Source organism: Anguilla rostrata, chromosome 12 (assembly GCF_018555375.3).
Source record: "Anguilla rostrata isolate EN2019 chromosome 12, ASM1855537v3, whole genome shotgun sequence".
Taxonomy (NCBI): Eukaryota; Metazoa; Chordata; class Actinopteri; order Anguilliformes; family Anguillidae; genus Anguilla; species Anguilla rostrata.
Genome location: NC_057944.1, coordinates 28,096,139 through 28,111,203, shown reverse-complemented (window position 1 = coordinate 28,111,203; position 15,065 = coordinate 28,096,139). Strand labels below are relative to the sequence as shown.

The 15,065-nt window shown below is 42.7% G+C and overlaps 2 protein-coding genes across 4 annotated transcripts; both read right to left on the bottom strand.

Annotated features, from left to right (window-relative positions):
- Positions 1-266: 266 nt before the first annotated feature.
- Positions 267-3,418, bottom strand: zgc:171927 (uncharacterized protein LOC100124616 homolog). The gene is made up of 6 exons (XM_064303425.1): positions 2,956-3,418; positions 2,500-2,572; positions 1,995-2,090; positions 1,488-1,583; positions 1,219-1,350; positions 267-1,004 (listed from the first exon to the last, which is right to left on the bottom strand). Exons 1-6 carry the CDS (start codon positions 2,967-2,969, stop codon positions 783-785), a joined length of 633 nt encoding a protein of 210 aa, XP_064159495.1. The 5' UTR covers positions 2,970-3,418; the 3' UTR covers positions 267-782.
- A 1,731-nt stretch (positions 3,419-5,149) lies between these two features.
- Positions 5,150-15,001, bottom strand: zgc:113149 (uncharacterized protein LOC541363 homolog). 3 transcript variants are annotated; one of them, XM_064303421.1, is made up of 6 exons: positions 14,849-14,961; positions 13,209-13,340; positions 12,663-12,903; positions 7,994-8,563; positions 7,462-7,515; positions 5,150-7,039 (listed from the first exon to the last, which is right to left on the bottom strand). In XM_064303421.1, the coding sequence occupies exons 2-6, from the start codon at positions 13,293-13,295 to the stop codon at positions 6,513-6,515; spliced, it is 1,479 nt and encodes a 492-aa protein (XP_064159491.1). In that variant the 5' UTR covers positions 13,296-13,340; positions 14,849-14,961; the 3' UTR covers positions 5,150-6,512. The 3 variants fall into 3 exon arrangements, with proteins under 3 accessions (XP_064159491.1, XP_064159492.1, XP_064159493.1); XM_064303422.1 differs by lacking the exon at positions 14,849-14,961 and adding an exon at positions 14,034-14,449; XM_064303423.1 differs by lacking the exon at positions 13,209-13,340 and having other exon boundaries at positions 14,849-15,001.
- Between the last annotated feature and the right edge of the window lie 64 nt (positions 15,002-15,065).

Below are 15,065 nucleotides of genomic sequence, written 5' to 3'. Positions count from 1 at the left end.
CCTTATGTGCCATGGTCATTAAAATTTTGAGAGAGTAATATAATAATGGCACTTATCTACAGATTAGGAGTGTTAGCCCCAGTGACCTGGCCAAAATTGGTGTTCAGGTCACTGATTCATTCCCCTGATATTTGATTGGCTCCACATTTTATGTATTATTATTATTATTATTATTATTATTATTATTATTATAAGCTGAAAAATTAATGTTGACCAGTATCGTTGTGTGGAAATATACAAGCAGAGTGCTCTTATTTTGATAGAATTTTAATGATGTCACCTGACTGAAATCACCCTAATAAACATCTTTAAACAGGTGACTGTTTGGTTATCATCTGGAACTGGTCATTTAGGGTTATAAAGAAAACCCAAAAACACAAACCACTCTCCCCTTTCAAAATCCCACTCCCCTCTCTTCCAGGAGTTTTTTAAATGCTATAATGTGGACACATTTGTATGAAGAACCAAACTAACTGGCATTTTGGTAGGAATTCTATGAACTCTATGTCTGGACATCATACCTGACAAAATCATAAAGGTGTTTCAGCCTGTGCATTCAATGTGATTCCTATTGGAATTGTTCTGATCTCTGTAATGTCATGGCATAATGGGCTTTTGTGAATCCTGGTGAAACTGCAAACATCACACACTTATTTATAAGGTGTGATTAGGAAAACAGATCAATTTTTAAAGAAATTAATATTTAGGTACCAATAGGAAAAGTTTAAGTTTAGCATGATTTCACGATCCTTCACGCTGGGGTCTGGGTCTTATCTGTGTGGTCAACAGCAAGAGTTGACGTCCTCTGCTGCTGCCTTTTCTCCTCCAAGCCACAGGGGGGCGCTGTTGATTTTAGAGCTAACTTTAGAAGTCTCATTCTGAACGTCACTGCTGCCCAGGCGCTTCTGGATTTCTGTGGCCATGGTCAGGAAAGCCTTTTCCACATTACTGGCATTCTTTGCACTTGTTTCCAGGAATGGAACCTGAAGTGACATGGCAAATTCCTGGGACAAGCAGGCCAGGGAGCAAAGACAAAGGTTACTTTGTATCAACCTATCAATCTGTAAGGATTTTGGTTATTCCAACAAATATATGTATGTGTCAAATATCACTTCTTTATCTTTTGCTGCAGTATCTATACTGCCTAATGTAGTTCACCAGCTATAAGAGTGGTGCGGAAGGGTAGGTATTTTAATTATGAAGACGATTTGTTAGTACCTTTCCAGTAGTGAAGTCAACAACTTTTTTGTTAGCCAGATCACTCTTGTTCCCCACCAGCAGCTTGGAAACATTTTCACAGGCATATCGATCAATCTCCTCCAGCCATTGCTTCACGTTGTTAAAGGACTCCTGGGGATGAATTGCATGCACATAAATATCACTTTTAAGCACATGAAATGCACCATTGTATCAGAACTGTTCTATTTCTTAATTTTCTTGCATAGTTGTTTCTGTTTTCTGCCATCAGAGTGTGATAGATGCCCTACCTGATCAGTGACATCATAGACTATTATGATGCCATGGGCTCCTCTGTAGTAACTGGATGTGATGGTTCTGAATCTCTCTTGACCTGCTGTGTCCCACTGCAAGGAAGAGCACGGAAATCATTCATATCCCTAGCCCCAGTGGACCACAGCCATATGCAAGTTTTTATTTAAATTATTTGTTTTTTAAATAGGCTCCTCCCACTGCTGCAACATCCTCCATCAATTTAGGAGAGAGCACACTAAAATGTGCATTCTGTAAAACATATGTAGCCAACTGCTGCACTAAGAGCAATGTTCCAGCCTCAACCAGGAGTGCCATCTCTAGGTCCTGTGATTGGCCTATATACATATGGATAAAATATCAAATTAGAGATGATGATATTCTGCCCACAAAATAAAAACAGCAACCCATTTTCTCCCCTATTGTGGTTGTCATAAACAAATTGAATTGTTACAATGCAAGCTTCCAGCAGCAAATGTATACTGTCATCTATTGAGGGTACTTACGATTTGCAACTTGACAGTCTTCCCCTCCATTTCAATAGTCCTGATCTTGAAGTCCACCCCAATGGTGCTGATGTAGCTCTCTGTGTAAGTGTCATCCTGAAAGTGCAGTATGTGGACAGATCTGAGGAAAATGCCTATGTGGTTTATACACTGGGGAGTTTGCTTTCATACTTTCTCCCCCAGTTTGGAATTCAGTCAGAAGACCCTGTGCTTGGGGGTCTACAAATTCATTTTCACAGCTTAGATGGGCCCTGCATTGCATTCTGAGAAAATTGATGCTGTTTTGCTCTTTGTAAATAAGATTTATAAATAACTTCAAAACATAGGACTGAAACCAAAGATACCCTCTGAATCAAATTCTGATAAATTAAGTCTCGTTCCCTCTTTCATAAGCTAGAGGTGCTCAAAGCCTATGGGCTCTAGGACCCAATCTAGCCATGTGATCTCTCTCATCCTTGTGGCTGTGCTCCTGATCCTGGAGGACCGGATTTGGCAGATGTCCTACCGCAAAACGCAGCAGCAGACAGGACTTGCCCACTCCGGAATCTCCAATCAGAAGCAGCTTGAATAAATAGTCACTGGGGATGAAATGATGTCATCAAAACACAGGCACCTCAGGTGTACATGTCTGGTTACAACATCCCACTTAAATGCATCTATTTTTAAAGCCTCTAAGCTAACAATGGAAGTTTAAGTAAAAAGATCAATGCCGTGGTGAAACTGTTCACTCACACAAAATAGGCCTTACCACCTTATTCTTTCAGTAAACAATGACCTATCTTTGGAACACTATCAATTGACGTCCAATTAAAACATTAAAGACACTTTAAATGGGAAACATTTTTCCTAGATGCCATCAAAGTTTACATATAGTGTACATAAGGTGTACCTGCTAAATATTCACTGTTGTGAATACCACAGTCTGTACACAGCTGGACTGTTACAAATGCAGTGCACTTACTATTCAGGATTCATGGCCAGGTGTATCCAAGTGGCAGACTGTTAGATAACTGGGACTGGTTCCTCGGCTGATGGTTATTCTCAATAGTCTTCTTTGCCTTAGGTGGATGTTGTGTGTTCCGTCTTTGTGAGGCAAACTGAACCAGCTCAGCAGGGTGAGCTCCCACAAGCACATCACTTATTAAAGGCTGAGATTAGGTTACAAAGGGACAATTACCTGAGTCTTAAAGTCGCAGCTCGATCAGAGTGGGTCAGAAGGCATCATCTCAGTGGGACCTCAAGCAACAAGAGGAGGGGTCTGTATAAAGCTTTCTGGTGGCACTAATTCATCCATGAAAAATCTCCAACTGGTACAGCATGTGGCTGCGGGGGTACTTACATGTACTAAGAAACGTCTGGTGCTTGCTTGACTTCATTGGTTGCCTGTTAAATTTAGAATTGACTAGAAGGTTGTTCTCCTCGTATATTATATTCCTTGACTGCTCTGTTCATACAATGCAGCTATTTGAAATTTCCAAGAATAGCTAAAATTACAATGGGAGGCAGAGCGTTCTCCTGCAGAGCTCCTGCCTTATGAAATAATGTCCCTGCGCCTGTTCAGGCTTCTGTTTTGGCAACTGTAGGCTCAAAACGAACATTTTTAGTCAGTCCTATTGTAGAAAATGAACAGAAAGGGTGGATCGGGAACATCGAGCTGATCAAGAGCACCCTGAGGGTCCTGCCTCCCTGCCCTGATTTGCTGTTCTTTGCTGCGTTGGAGTGTTGTCAGTTCAGGACAACTGTCATGGTTGTGTACACCCCTTTTGTCACATTTTGTTTTTAGAAAAACTGACATAGCTTAGCAACAAGGGGCTTTTCCATATTGCACTCGGGCCTCTAAATGTGCCACGCTTAACACAGTAATTATGTAGTCAGTAACCACAGTAGGCTCCAGCCACAACCCTCTCCTCCTCAAGCCCACACTATGGAACACACTGGAGGCCTAGATGTATCATTTTGCTCCTCTGACCTGCACATTAACATCCACTTCTTTGCTTTGAATTTTTTTCTTCTTCTGCCAGCTAATCTAATACTTCAGATTATAATCTGCCCAACCACAGGTACTTGGTCCAACGGTTTCCCCATGACCTTTCTGTTACCACTTAGCCTAGCTTTAAGTGCTGACATCCAGCTACCCAGCAGAACATAGGCTGCCTCTACAGCTGGCTTCCTCGCATGTCTTCTTCCCTTCCGGAAAGTTGTTTCTACCGGCACTCCCCAATGGGGAGTTTTTGCCTTACTTCAAAGCTGCTATTTCCTGTTTTACTGTGAACTATCTTTGTGCAAAATTTCACCTTCTCAGTAGGACAATCCACTGCGCAGGGCTGATGCAAATATTAATGTGAGCTGATATAATCTTAAGTATCAGTTATAATGAGTATATTTATCATACATTTTCCTTCATGTTCCTCTTTTGGCAGCATGATCATAAACAATAAAAAATCAAAAACCAAATTGGGCCCTTTCTGTTACCCATCAGAAATGTCATCCCATTGACATCATTGCATCACTTGTTTAATAGCAAGAGAAAAACAATTTGTTGATAAGACATGTTTATTGACCTGTATGGTTTGTCCATTTTTAATCAGTAAATTTGTTTCTGCTAATAATGGAATTGCACCCTGTTGCTATGGAATAATCCATGGAACATATGCACACATGCACACACGCACACACACTAAAATGCAACGCAATGTTGTGGTTTCAATACATGATTTTAAAAATTATTTATTCGCATTGCAGGTACCCGTCCAAGGAAAATTACAGAACAGTTTGCACATTACCCACTCGTACACCTAGACGTGTAAGGCAGAAATTCTGGTTCAGCACCTTCCTCAGGGTATAGCAGCCCACCTAAGAAGTGAACCCCAGAGACCTTCTGGTTATGAGCCCAATATATGCTACATTGCACATTGTGTGGCACAGTCTCCAGCTCAAGTTCCCACATATTAAAAATGACATTAATCAGAACTGGCAGGAGAGACGGGGCCCACACACAGTCTCAGCCTATGGGGGCACAGCTACTCCAGTATTTGGATTCTTTCTAAATCAGGTAGTTTAGTGTTCCATGGGACAGACATACACGAGGAACCACAGTATGACACAGCATTACAGTTGCAAAGCTGGCTAAAATAAAAATTCTGCACAAATTCTGATGCATCATAACAGCTGTGACATAAACTGTTTTTATTTTGCAAAGGAACTGATGGCATGTGGATTTAAAAAGGCATGGGTTGGAAAAACTAACATTCAGTCACAATAAGAATGAGAACACATTTGCAGACACAATGGTTAAAATGTGTCCTGTTCTTTTGTATGGACAATGAACTGTGATTTATAACAAAACATCAAAATACTGTATCATCTAAATATCAATTCCTAAGACATAGAAAATGTACATTATGGAAAACAACATGACTTCGGTGGAAAGTAGGATCCATGTGTGCCTTCTGTGCAATATGATTTTTCACTAGTCATTTCTTTCATTAAAAAATAAATACAGGTATCAGCTGAGTTTACAGTAGTACCGGTATCACCTTTATTACAACCAGATGTCTGGGCCAAATGCCACGAAACGCATTGCAGGGTTTGAAAATAATACAAAAGAAAAGTTCTGTACAGTATTGCAAAATATTCCACGACCGTTCCTTTATTTCACAAAAACAAACAGAACATTTGTCTGTGGTTGACTTTTTTTGTCTTCTCATTTGTTGTAGTAAAATTAAGTCAATAAAATTTTATTTAAATAAGTTAACTTAAAATACGTATGCGACAAGGGGTTCTGGTGGTGCTTCGAAACATCAGTTGTGTTAATGACTAAAACTACTATAAGGGCCATTAGTGTATGGCAATGTTCGGCTGCACCTCCCCATCCAAACACTTTGGCAATTTCTTGTACAGTGACATACAGCATGTGAGCAGCCATGACTGGCTGTCAAGAACAGTTATATCGCCGCCCCCCACCCCGCTACCCCCATTTAATCTACTACCATTGGCTCGTTGTATAATGGTACATCTTTGCAGCAGCCAATCACCAGCCTGCTGTCCAACTCACCCTCAGTTTCCACGTCGACTGATTTCAATTTCAAGGCTACTCAATACCAAATTATTATTCTTAAATAATTGTTAATAATTCTTAAATTAGTATAATTGTTTGTATACCATTATACTCTGGAACCCACCATATTTTCTCCAGTCACAAGTCCAGTGCCCTAACTAATACTCTGCACGATCCAGATGAGGCAAGAAACCAGCCAGTGGTTTGACGTACAGTACACTCTTGAAAAATGTATATTTATCAGTGGAACTGGGGCCTGGCTAGCTTATCCACATATCTATTTAACAAGAGCAGTTTTACCCTGAATCAGGAATGTCCCTACAGCACCCATGCTTTCCATACGACAGCCAGGTCTGCATGGTAATCTGTTTGGGTGTGGCCCACTCTCCTTCTCCTGCAACACCCAAGGGAGCCCTCCCCCTACCCTTCCACCTAGGGTACTGTAACCCAGGCTACTGTCGCTATGGCGGCGGCCGGCCGTTGAGCTTGTCTCGCATGAGCGCCAGGGCGCCGGTGGAGAAATCCCGCAGGATGTGCACCGTCTCCTGCTGCAGCCGCAGGGAGTCGCGCACGAACTCCTGCTGTGTCTCCACCAGCTGCTGCACCGACTCGGAGAGCAGCACCAGGGAGCGCGACACCGTCTCCAGCAGCGCGTTGGTGGCGTGCTGCTCCCGCACGCTCGCCGTGGCGTTCTGCAGCATCTTGTCCCGCGCGCTCGAGCTCGCCGGGGCCGGCGGCGGCGGAGGGGGCGTGGCCTCCACCCCCCTGGGGGACGGCGCAGGGGGGGCAGCGGCGGAGGAGGAGGAAGGAGCGGGGATGGCGGTGGACGACGACGATGACGAGGAGCGGGCGGAGGACACGGCGGTCGCCCGCCTCAGGCCCGTCAGGTGGTGCTCCTCCTCGGCAGGGCTGGGCGGGGCCAGGAAGGGTGGCGGCCGCGGGCCTTCGCGCCTCTCCCCGTCCGAGTCTTCCACATCCAAGCCCTGGTCTGAGGGGAAAATGAACAGGTGAACACCTGTACAATTGACCAGGTGAACAGCTATGCACTTATTGTACGTCGCTTTGGATAAAAGTGTCTGCCAAATAAATGTAATGTAATGCAATATACCTCACCTATTCTCATCACATGGACATACATGCATGCCACCTACACATATGCAGGCACTTATGCATGCAGACACACTTACACACATGCATCAGCTGAACCAAATGCAACATGATTATCAGGGGGGGAAATCACAAGACACAAGGACGCCTTCTGTAATTGTTCTAGTAACTGAATGTAGAGCTCTGAAACCTCACAGACATATGCCTCTAGCCAAGCCACGTATTTATGTAATTTAGCTGAGACCTCCATAGTTGTTCGTATTTGGGGCTCAGCAGTGAGTGCTTATGTGGGAAATTTCTTACCTTCAGCGTGAGGAATTTCATACTGCATTTCATAAGAAGAAAGAGGACCATCCCCTACAGGACAAGCAGCAGGGAGCAGGAAAAGAATGAGCAAAAATCAGTCCACAATTTGCCAAACAGACAAAGAAAAGGGTTAAGCTAGGAATTTTGAATTTGTTCAGGTAACATCTGCATGTAAACAGATCCTGGCATAGACATAAAGTTGTTTACAAAGAAACCTAATGTACGTGGATGCCTCCCATGCTTCCTGCATTAACATATATTATTTAAAAACTTATTTAATGTTTCACAAATGTGACACATAGACATCCAAGCGCTAAGATACTTCTCACATGCATTTCTGAAACTTCTACAAATGCTATTCATCAACAGCATAGTCCAATATTGCACAAATTTATATGAGCTCACGGATCAAATAAATAAATAAATAAATAAATACTACCTAATACTACACTGAGATTACAAGCTTCAACACAGAAATGCATTCAAATGCACCCTGTCCCAGAAAGAGCAGAACGAGCCCCAGTCCTACCAGATACAGGCAATGAGAAGGCCGGATCCCGGGCAGAGAGGCCATAGACCGAGGGGGGCATGGCAAGCTCTCCTTTGTGTGCAAGCGGGTGTGGGGGCAGGGGCATGGGCATGGCCATGGAGACGGGTATGCCCAGGGGGTGCGGGGGCAGATGGGGCATGGGGAGCATGGGAGGAAGGTCCAGCCTGCCATTGGCGGAGGGCATTCCCAGGAGGACGTCGTCGTCGTCATCGTCGTCGTCCCCGTTCTCCTCCACCCGCCCGCCCCCCAGGCCGGCCCAGCCCCCCGGGTAGCCACTGGTCCCGTCGTCCCGCGGGGGCAGCTGCAGGATCTCGTGCACCATGTTCTCCACGGGCGAGAGGTCGCGGGATATGCGCAGCGCCGAGCTGGCCCCGCCCAGCCCCGCCCTCATGGCCGCCACCTTGCGCTTGGTGTCGCACTTCAGGTCCGACCATTTCTTGATGATCTCGATGATCTCGCGCGGGCATTCGCTGATCTCGTTGATGCGAGCGGTTATCTCCGCCCAGGTGCGCTTTTTCACGTCGGCCGAGACGCCCCTGTTGAACTTGCCTGTGAGACAGAAACCAGGGCAGGCCTGAGTTACACTGCATCACAGTCAGTCAGCAGACACTCCAGAGCGACTTGCAGTGAAAGAGAACATAGCGCTCCCACCTGAGTTATGCAGTTTCCCACACATACTTTATTTGGGTGGCCAGCCCAAAAAGATTTGCTCTCGCCCAAATAGATTTTTTTATATTTAACATTTTTTTAACAATATCCTAAATCTGGGGATAAAATTTTTTCAATAAAATTTTTAATGAGGATAATAAAGTCACATATTATAACGACTTTGGGCTACTTTTTTGCCAAAGTTGCAGTCAATTTAAAGAGTCGCAGGTTGTGGTTTTTTTGGCTTGTGAGTGTGCATATGTTTGGGCTTTTTTATTGTTTGGTGCTTAGGATAAAATTAAAGGCAAACTATGCAGGATTTTTTAGCCTTGCTGTGGTCCTGTATATACAATCAAAGAAGTCTACATCTCTGACTTCAACTTCAACTCCGCCCACTCACCTCGAGTACTCGATTTCGACCATCAAGCTACCTAACGTAACTTGCTGGTAACGGTACTTACAGGTCCCACGGGAAACATGCGTCACATTTCATACTATTTGTGAACTTCAGCTCTGGCTATCGAGGAAAAGCAATTCCGAGGTTGACTCTAGCCCTGTTGACTTTTTGTTTTGCTTCGCTGTACTTGTGCTTCTTCACCTCTATCATTGCAGTAGCTAGCAACAAACGCTCTGATACCACCCCACAGGATCTGTAGCCATACCTTTCCCCCCCCCACACAGAAAAACTAAAAAGAACGCCACGCCCTGAAACGTCACAAACACATTTTAGAAAAAGAAATACAGGCAGACGAGCACAGATTTCACAGATGCACGCAAAGACAGTGACTGCCATTTAGATCTGGCGATATATCAAATATTAGAATAATAAGAATTTTGCAGGGGATACAATATTGAGCTACCAATATCAATAATATTGCATTGTGCTTAATGCTTATGCTGCACTTTTTTATGCGGCCAAATTAGTTTTGTGAAAACCCGGCCTGTCGACTGCAGAACCACACAGCACGTAGTAGACGTATCAGACGTGGAGGATCGGTATCCACCAGAAGCGGAGCGCAGAAGTAGCGGTACCAAAGCATGGCAGTCACAAAATGTCAGTTAACATTAAAAGCTTTCTTCTATGCGCAGACCAACAGCAGATTGTTGTGGGCTGCTCAAAACTGCTTTTAGAAGCATGATCAATAATCCTTGCACATTATAGTTAATGAAATGTTCGCTAACATCACTATTAGTTACATTTTTCAAGTTGTGCTAATTTGTATTATTGTTAACATCGCATGTGATGCTAGCATTTGTTTTGAAACAGAACATGAACAGAACAATTTCTCTTGAGGATATCTTACTTGCTGTTTAAAGGCATGCTATGCAGCATTTTTAGTTTTGCTGTGGTTCTGTGTTTACAATCAAAGTCTCCTCCACCCCAAACCTCGCACTCTCACCTCCATTTCATATTTCATATCCATTTTTATACCGTTTTTATTTTTGTATCTCCATTTTTTAATTGCTGTGGCTGTCAAGGAAAAGCAGTTTCAATGTCACCCTTTCGTTCTCCCTCGGAGGGTATTTAGTTTCAGTGGCAACATTGTGTCATGCCACCGAGCATCACTCAAGGCAGAAACTAGATAGACTTCTGTTCCTTGTAAGAGCAGCTCAGCAGCCAGATAACAAGTTTGCGTTACACAGGAGAAAGGGCCTATGCACACCAAGGTAAAAGGAAATACTTGGAAAAAATACTTAATGTTTAAAGAAGCCATTTCTTTCTGTTAATTTGCACAGAAATTGTTTTGTGTGGCTTCAGGCTCATTCAGTGTGCACTGTTTATCCACAGATCCCACTCAATCAGTATCTCTTGAAACAAATGATGTGTACAGGAGAGAATTTCTGTTTACCTTTTTATGCTACGTCATTATGCCAATGTTCAACTATTTATTTTCACTTGACAGTTATGCATTAGTTCCGTATGCTGTATTTGATGTGCAAGCATAGGTGTGTCCAAGCACTGTTATTGTTTTACTGAGTCAGCTCCTACAATTGGTTATGCACAAGTTGTGCATATCGGATTGCAATAATATAGACTGCTTACAATAAGTAGGCTATAGGATTCTGACTGAAAATCACTCTGTTAAGCTATTTCAGAGCATGCATTTTTATCGGGATATGTATCGTATATTGCCTAAAAATGTTGAGATATACTTTCTTACTCATATTGCCATTCTGCTGCCAGTGCATCATAGACATGACTGAACATGGTTAATTCATAATATTTACAAGGTAAAAGTCCTGCATAGTATGCCTTTAAAGATACACTAAGCAAAATGCCGCTAGCCATTGTGTTTTCAAAACAAGCCAGCTCTCCCCCTCCCCTCCCTGTGCCAAAGAACTCCGTCGCTTGTTCAAATCTGCCAATAGTGTGAGCCGCGAGAATAAACTGTCAGGTGTGGGAGGGGGTGATAAAGGGACTCACAGCAACCACCAAACCCATGCGGTTATCCTACCATTGCCACACATTATGTGAGCATTGAGCAATAGTGTCAGACCTGGCTAACAGCATCCTTAGACCAAAGAGTTCCTGAACCATGCAGCGAATTATACTAATTCTCATCCACAGAACAACAACGTCAATATCCACAGAAAGACATACGTCAAAGTTAGTTACAAAGAATGCTGTTATCTGTGGAGTACTGGTAGTGAATATGTGCACGCCCAGTTCACATGGCTTTCCAGTCTCTTCATTGAAATTAGAAATTTTTAAATTTAGGAGATTATTACTTCAGTCTCCAGTTGCACAGTACTATTCATTTCAGAATCAATGCATGCAGATCCACGTCAATAACTTGCAGCTGCTTGAGACAATTACAACAGAACCTGAAAGCTGTTTTTGCAGCCACGGTTATAACGTCTATTCCATAGGCCCACCTCCCTTTAAAGCTGTATTCATATCTCAATCATTACGCAATATGCAGGCCAATTATGCCTTTCTTAATCACAAAATATGTTGACAAGGGCTGGGACCGTTTACTCAAATAAATGAGTAACATTTAGAAAAAACCTTTAGATAAAAATATCAATCTGTAACCTGAAAATCGGAACCCCCCCCCCCCCCCGAATCCGGCCTCCGGCAGCAGAAAGGCTGAGGCCATGCCGAGTAACAGTCAGGCCTGCATCTACAGGACGGTAGGCCCTGGGGCTATATTACTTTTTCTAGCCACGCCCTCCGCGCCCCCAAATTCATTCCCAACATCGGCAACAAAGCAGCTGAAATAAATAATGTACCTGCAACAACTAAAACGTTTGAAAAACCACAAAGCATATAACTTAAGGTAGCCTACATCATGACAAGTATGCTACATCAGTCAGCTAGTCTACCTACAAAGGTCAAACAAAAGAAAAGAGCATCCACTCAAGGAAATGCTGCTCACAATAATTAATCAACAAAAATAATTTAAAACAACATTTTGCTATACTGCGACATTACTCGTACGTTAGCTAGCTAAGAACTCCTGTGATTAAGAACCTCTTGCTCACTAGCTAGGTAGCGGGGCTAATGCCATTAGCAATCCCACTTGCATTGCCTATCTAGCAGGGTTGATGAATTGTCTACATGACTGTTTCGACTAACGCTGACAGGAGCTCAGAATCTTGTTTTAATTAGCTACTAGGAAATGATAGTTCGGTTATTTTGATCCAGCACTCAAATTTTGACAAAATTAGTCACTTCACTCACTAATTAGGTAACGTCAGCTAGTTAGGAACACCTCTGATTAACAACCTTTTGCCCGCTAGCTAGCAAACTAGCGGTCCTAATGCCGCTACCCATCCCTCTACTTGAAGTATATTTCTTGTTTTAAATCACAAATCAATTGATGCCCCTATGCCAGCCATTGTGAAGCAGGCAGGTTGAGAAACTTCTGTGAGTATCCAAAATATCCACTGTTGTACACAAAAACAGTCTGGGCCAATCAAAAACATACCCTGTGGTACTGAATGTTATGTGGCAGTACAAGGTCACAAGGACAAGGCTGTAAAACAGAAAACTTGCCGATGACGATGTGGCGGTTGTTCCTCACTTCATTCAACAAGAGCTGGACCTCGTCAAAGGTGAAACGTGACTTCCTCTTCCTGAAGGGCACCCCACCAGCCCCGCGCCCACGGGGACTGTAAAAAAAACTTGACATCTTGCGTTCCCTGACCAACTGCCTGATCCTTCTCCGGGCCTCTCCGCGTCCCTCGCCGTCTTCACCCCGCCCAGTCAGAGAGGGTGATCCCTCCGCACTGCCAACCTGCCAGGAAAAAACAGTCCGCGCATTCAGTTGGGATCTGTTGTCCGTTAAATTGAGCTTGATCTAGGTAGAATGAAGATCAAAGGATCTGTGCAGATTCAACAGAAACGCAACCTAGCAGATTGTGACCACTGACCCACTCACACTGCTACAGTAAGGCTATTGAGAATAGGGAAAACCACAGCAAAACTTAAAAAAAGCTAATTATAAATTTAAAAATGACACCAAAGGAAAAAATACATTTTTATTTGAACTAAGATTTATGTAAAGTTAAACTACTTTTAAAATTGGTCACTTTTACTTACTGGGTAAACCAAAGATGTGGACAAGTCAACTATCTTTCTGAAGACAGCTAATCCAATCAGTGAATTGACCCTTTCAGCTTTCTGCATTCACATGAATTTGCAGGGCAGGAAGTCACCTCAAGCAGAGAGGAACTATAGGGTGACACAATTCACAAGACAGAGCTGAACGCAATACTCTGTGATTCAGATTAACAACCATAACATAGCTACAGACTGGTGATACCATTCAACCATTCACAGCCTATGAATCTATAGTTGTCCTTGCCACAGGCCCAACTTTTATTCTTGGCAATCAAAATGGATGTGCATAATATCATTGTCAGTAGTTATTTCAATAGCTATCATAGATACACTTGTTTTTTTACTATACATTTGACATAGCTAGTTATTAAAGGTGTGTTTGTGATCATAATCAAATTATGTTTCCCCATCCCTCATGCAAAATCAACAGGGGAGCCCATTTAATCTAAAAATTAGAGTAAATAACACAGGGTCCAAACGCCAAAATAACACTGGGTCTCTAAGACATGCGATATTGTTAGTACCCCCTACAGTTAGGCTATCTATCTCCCTCTTGTACATTACAGCTGCACTGACTTTCTTATTTTGTTTACTACAAAACATCAACAATATTTAAATGACATCAGAATTGAAGGAATACAAAAATTTTACTTTTGCCGCACAAAATACGCATTATTTCTAGCAAGGGTCTCATTAAATGATATTTCAGCTATACAGAGCAGCTTCATACCAACGTCAAATAAGTTGCGCACTCGCATTTTCCCCAATTAAACACACCAAAACAGTGGCATCGGATCTGCTGACCATATTTTGTGATGTAGGACAAAAAGTTTGATTCCATTCCAACTCAAATTTGCCATCAGTAGTTAGGATCTGGGTCATTCCGACTAACATCAAATGTAATATTGATTTTGGGAACCCAGAGCATTATCAGAAAAATAAACGTCACATTTTGTATTTAAGTTCGTATTAAAGTGAAAAAATATGCCTTGACTAAGTATCAGGGTACAAATGCATTATTTTAAATTTCTACACTGATAAAATCTATAGCCCACATGACGGGTTTGCAGATTTTTGGCAACACATATCCATTGATACCACATGCACGAGTCAGAGGCGTTTGGCTTTAAATTAACCATTCATTTAATTGCTACTATATCCGATCGCCCCACCAATACGCATAGTCTTCCTGGTTCTTTGTTGAACAGTCATAGCTAGCAACTGCTATAATGAGCTGCTTTGCTGTTACAAAGCTCGGACGAGCGCCATCGCAGTCAAAGACGGTCTTTCCTTTATTATCAGTAGTACAAAAACAGCCTAACTAGCGATAGTTATTTATCAAAGAAATGCATCCACATACTCTGTCTTAACGCAGAAATATGTATACTTTTTAGAAACTCGCTAGCCACTACATTCACTTCGATGTATTCGGTTTCGTCTGCCATTTTGATACACGGCATATTTATAGTGATGTTTGTTCGATAGCTAGCTAGCTAGCTAAGATTTCTTGGCATATTTTAACGTTTGCGCACGCTACGCATACGCGTCTTAAATAATAACAGCGCTGACATTGAGCATTTTAGTAGGCTACTTCATGGAGTAAGGTTTGCTGCAATTACCAGTTCAACGTTGAAATCTATTTTTTTCTTGGACTGTAGACTCAAATCCAGAAACTTCGTAGTCAGAGCCCCTGCGTTGCGCAGACTCAGCTAATGCTGGTGATTTTTTTCCGATCCACACGGACAGCAACGCAGGATCTACGAAGTCCTACCAGAATACGCCTTTGGCACATTGCCCATGTCGCTGTTTTGCGTATATGGGTTAAATTATACGAAA